At 45.8% G+C, this 5,289-nt stretch overlaps 1 protein-coding gene across 1 annotated transcript in view; it reads left to right on the forward strand.

Moving 5' to 3' along the window:
• Window positions 1-3,555: 3,555 nt before the first annotated feature.
• The window catches only part of T265_09480 (hypothetical protein), a gene marked incomplete at both ends in the record, with an annotated part of 39,056 nt that continues 37,322 nt past the window's right edge, over window positions 3,556-5,289 (forward strand). Inside the window, 4 exons of the mRNA XM_009175560.1 lie at window positions 3,556-3,707; window positions 3,742-3,878; window positions 3,922-4,214; window positions 4,250-4,457. Of these exons, the coding sequence (XP_009173824.1) occupies window positions 3,556-3,707; window positions 3,742-3,878; window positions 3,922-4,214; window positions 4,250-4,457 (790 nt within the window). The remainder of the gene's footprint in view (window positions 3,708-3,741; window positions 3,879-3,921; window positions 4,215-4,249; window positions 4,458-5,289) is intronic.

Below are 5,289 nucleotides of genomic sequence, written 5' to 3' on the forward strand. Positions count from 1 at the left end.
GCAAAGTAACATAAGATCGCCCCTCAAAAGAAAAATCGACGGTAAATGGGCTGTTGAGGGATGAGGAACACCACAATGAGAAAAACGTGGATAGTCGAGGGACCAAAACCAATATTTAGATACCAACCCCAATATAAGTTTTGCTGGGAGTCTCCCTGCGACTCTCCACGGGATACAGCCGTAGTCTCTCCAAAGATTTTCCAGGTATTCGAAAGCTTACCTACTTTGCACAACGTTTCATTATCCCATTTACAGAGACCTTGCTTATACCGGGCGTCTCCGGTAATATGACCTTTGCCGGCGCAAAAGCGCCTGTGCGACGCTCAGTAACAACGTCGCCTGCTCAATTTGAGCTCTATGTCCCTCTCTGTACTGTTTGCGATGTACGACGGATTCCGATCCACATGTACGGGGCCGTATGTCTTCTGATCTGCACCCTTTAAACTTACGGCTCAAGCGCACCGGACAGTGGGCCGTTATTCTTACGGGCCTTCGGACATCTATCCACCAGCTTTTACCTTACGCATCCCTTACTGGTAGGCGACTTCAAAATCTTCAAGTCATCCGAACGGAGCCAGAACACGTCGGGTCTTAATAACATTTTGCTTTGACGCTGACTACACTTGTGCAGTATCGCACTAGTTCTGCGCGTGTCAACATCTCTATCAAATATCAACTAGGCCAACTGTCATCCATACTGGATCTAGTTATCATAAGGGAACGACACTCCGTCGCTCAGGTGAAAAATAGGGCTCCCCTAGGACTTGGCGCACAATGTAACCTGGTATTTGTAGTCATATGCCGCTGGCTAAGAAATCTGCCATCTCAAAAATTCATCTGAAATTTGGACGGATTTTCCAGAAAGCCTGTTTTCTTCGAACAGCTTCAGCTGAAGCCAAGTTCAGTAGGATATTTACGGAAAATTGATGAAGCTGATGCGGTATACATATCAAATGTACGAACACGCTTTCAAAAGATCTACGAACTGTCTAGGAGAACTTGGGTTTTCAGAAAGGTAGCCTCCAAAAATGGCCCAATTTATCCTCAGAAAAGAAAAGTATAGGAGACTGAGAATGCCAGCTGACATAACATAGTAAGCCAGCGGTCGCCTTACAACATTACGAAATGAAATCAAAACGCGTGCTTTAAAGGGAATGAATGGCGCTAAAGAAACCACACGAGTAACTTTTTCTTGAGGGGCGGAGATGGACAGCTCGTGAGCAACAAAAAAATAGTACCTAAAGATAAAAAGGAATGCTATGCAAAATCGTATTCTGCCTCAGCCACCATATCGCACACAATCTTGACTAAATGAGACCACTAACAGCTCTGGAATGGCCTCCGTCTATTGAGAAGGGTGGTGACGACCGCTTGCGCTTGACAAGCCTCTTCAGCCAGTTGGGGCTAAGTGAAATTTATACAAGGATCTCGAGGAGGGGGCTTAGCTTGGTCAAACAATCCAGTGTGATATTTCTTCAGTCACTTTCGGCTCATAGAGAAGCGTCTGCTATGTTAAGCAACGGAACCGCGACTGTAGGACTTCCAGAAGCCGAAGGCCTATAGGGAATTCCGCCTAAGATGTTGGAATATATTCTTAAGTTGGCCACTCCTAAAAACTTCATTACCAACAAGCTGGCATCCCCTGCATGACACAGGTACCATCCAATCAGTTCCTGTTTGAGAGATTTGACATCGCTCATAAATGAAGACGAGCGAAAGAAGGTAGACGAGTATTGAATTCCTAGTTTTCAGACTTTTCAACGGCTTTCACCGGAGACCTACGTGTCATATTACTCCGAACTGGAAATGATTTTACAAGAAGTTAAGGGCACTCAGCACGGAGCTTTGTTCTGCTTCCAGAGCATGGAATAGCTTTTAGGAAAATTGATACGCGGCTCGTTTCAAAGCTGCTTCTCGTGTGCATGAAACACGTAATCTTCTACGACGCCAGTACGATGTGAAATTCATTGAGTGTCCCATGAACTCCCATATCAAGATGTTCAACTTCAAAACAGACCAGGGAATTTTAGCGTTCGTTCCCTCCCACCCCCTTCGTTCACAAGGCGGACTTATTAGAGCACAGGTGGTGATAGCCATAATACAAATCAGAAGGTGTATGTGCACTAATATAAGATTTTAATATAGTGGACAGTGGAGGGTTGCAACGCGTATAAACTAAATACAATGCGAAATGGGAGCAAGTCAAAAAGGAACTTATCGTATGTGAGACTTCCTTGGTAAAACTCCAGACGGTGGGAACGTGTTTTCTTTGCGGTATGGCTGCTACACGTGTTCCATGATTGTCCGTGGACTTGGGGCGCTTGGCTGACTCCTTGCTCCCTGCGCGCGCGCGAGTCTGTGTCCTGACTGGGTTCGGTTTCCGTTTATGTAGGTCCCAGTGCGCATACGTGAGTGCGTCGGCACACGAGTAGTTGCTACGCTGACTAGGCGGTGCAGACAATCGATGTCCGATGAGTCAGCTTAATGCGACGTGTTTGTGCGTATGAGAAAAAAGACAAGCCTCGTGACTCAGTGAGCGACTGAGTTGAACAGTCAAGTATGTGGGTTACTGGGTCGCTACAACCTGCTATCTATCATCCTGTGTTAGCAAATTTTGATCGGTTAGATTTGCCGCAAAACCTACCACCACGCGGGGGACCACGGTATATCACACGCCTTAACCAGACTCCAGTTCTTCAGATTTCAGCGGATAGGTATGTAGTGAATAACGTGAGCAAATACCAGTTCAAAGTAGTGAAATCAAGTGAGAAAAAATAGACGAGATGATACAACTCACAGTTCGTCGGTACAGTTAGTTATTACCACCACAATAAATCCAAAGCGATCTCCTTCCTGGAATCTTCCTTGATATATTCCTAGATACTTTCTATCCCGTCGTAGTCTGAAAGGTAGATCCCATTTCGTTAATTCGCTGCCAGCGTAATTCGAACCAGCAAGAAGGGAACACGCCATTCACGAGGTACAGAATTTGTATTGTATCCATATTTCTTTTTCGGTCATTTTAAACAAAAGTTATTCGGTATGAAGAGAAGAGGAATAAGCTGAGATTTTAGTGAGAGATAGAAAGTGGTACAATTTGAGTAATGATAAGTTACAAAGAAAGTACCAAGGTACAATGGTCAGAAGGATCACTATATTTTCGCGGAATAACCCAGCCGCTTTTACTGCTGTTCACAGCGCATCTTGCCTTCAGCCCGAATAAATTTTCAGTGCTTTTGATGTGGATAATCGAGTTGACACTACCACCGTCCAAATATGGGGTGCGATACAAGCGGTGCTAAAGTCGCCTTCACCAAAACAGATGATAACCAATTAGTAACCCTACCCGGATGCTAGGGAAAACTCGTCCATCCGGTTGTAAACATATAATCGAACAAATGGACCATAATTTTATGGGAGTAATAGATGCCATTTGTGTTGGAGTAACCATAGAGAAGTTTTCGCTTTGCCGGATCAACAGGGAACCCTGGAGTACTGAGAGGTGTCAGTTTGTTTTAATCAACCATTGTAGGACCTCTGTGTTCGAAATTCCTCATGTGGTTTTTCCTTGTCGTGCTAGGATCGTTCGTTGTCACTTCTGTGAATGCGGATTTCCGTTTGAGTGATTCGAAATTGTTGTTGCCATACCATAGTTTTGCCCCTATTAATTACACTCTTCGTGGTTCTGCTGGTGCTTGCTACGAATGGTAATTTGAGTTTCCATGGGGTCATTTGCTCTAGGCGGTCTGGAACGCCAGAAGTCGCTACTGTCACTCCGCTATCGAAAGACAACTCAGTATGTAGCTCTGAGGCTATTGTTACCGTTATTTGGAACTCTCCGCATCGTGCAGTTACCACTATTTATGCCCGTGTCTCAAGTAATTTCAGTCTTTACCCCTTGTCGAACTGCCTCAGCAACAGGTCATGTTGTTAAATGTGATGTCATTGTTGATGACATTCATCACATAGAAATAGAAACAACCACCCAGGAGTTATATTTGCATAATACACCTGAGTCGCTGACCGTAGTAGCCTACGATGAATACGGAAATACATTTTCCACGCTGCACGGTGTTCCATTTGAATGGCGCATCCATGGAGATACCTATAGCGGTGCTGCTGATGGACATACCGTTCTTCGTTTTTTGACGTGGACCGAATCGGAGTATGCCACACCACCCTCAATAGCGGTGCTCGAAAGTCGGGGAATGCAGGTAATTACTTGCTCACTTCTTTTACCTTTTCCTAGGGTCATATGCAATTAGTCAGTGGCCTGCGCACGGGTTCGGCCGTTGTTGATGTTTCTTTGTGGGAGTCAGTTTATTCGAGTGTACCGGCCGCCCATGTTCGTCTTCTGGTTATGGCCAACGCCCAGCTCAGTCCCGCTTTGGCCTATCTCATGCCTGGATCTGAACTCAAGCTGTCAGTTCGTGTTGTTAAGCAGGGAAGTGAAAAAGGTGTGTTACGGAATCTTTTTGTTAAGAAGCTCCGAACAGATTCTTAGGTGGATAATGGATTCGTTTTTCAAAAATCAGCTTTATTCTTTTTGCCTGGTCATCTGAGGTTTAATGTCTCTGCACTAGGATGTAATACCTGAACGGAACCCGTAAAGTTATTCACTGCATGGAAACTGACATCGTGTTCAAACGTTGCTATTCAGACCACCGGTAGACAATTTCTTATTCAATGGGAACTAGTGTAGGCGGAGGAGTTTCTGGGAAATAAAAGGACGATCGACTGGAAACCTGATCGGCATATCCACTTTAGACGGTGGATTATCCTTATCGAAATACGTCTTACGGAAAAGCCGTCACGAAGAGACTGGACTTTACCTTGGTGTGACGGTTTGCGCACCTCAAGCCGTCACAGACTGGACTTTACCTTGGTGTGACGGTTTGCGCACCTCAGCGATCCATTGAGCTATACTGGAGAGTATCCCGCGACACTCACTCAGTCTCTCATACCAGGTTGGTCAATGGTTAGAGGTCTGACGAACACAGTCTCCTGGCCCTCCAGGTTGGGGGTTGGAACATGTGGCGACTTGTTCCGTAGAAATGCATTTGCATTTCCCGCTGCCTTGCGGTCAGGCTTTTGAGCCAAAGGCTTTGGTTGAGGACCCTAATCGTCCTCCTGTCTAGGTGTGGGCGCCCTGGCAGTATCCCAGCCCTCGTACAACCATGACCTACACAACTAACAATATTCTCATGCCACATCGGCCGTCGCGTGGTGCCATCAGCCGGGTCGCCTTACTTGCTGCATACAGCAGGGCGGGTAAGCGAAAACAGGCTA

The sequence above is a fragment of the Opisthorchis viverrini genome (assembly GCF_000715545.1).
Source record: "Opisthorchis viverrini unplaced genomic scaffold opera_v5_287, whole genome shotgun sequence".
NCBI classification, from domain to species: domain Eukaryota; kingdom Metazoa; phylum Platyhelminthes; class Trematoda; order Opisthorchiida; family Opisthorchiidae; genus Opisthorchis; species Opisthorchis viverrini.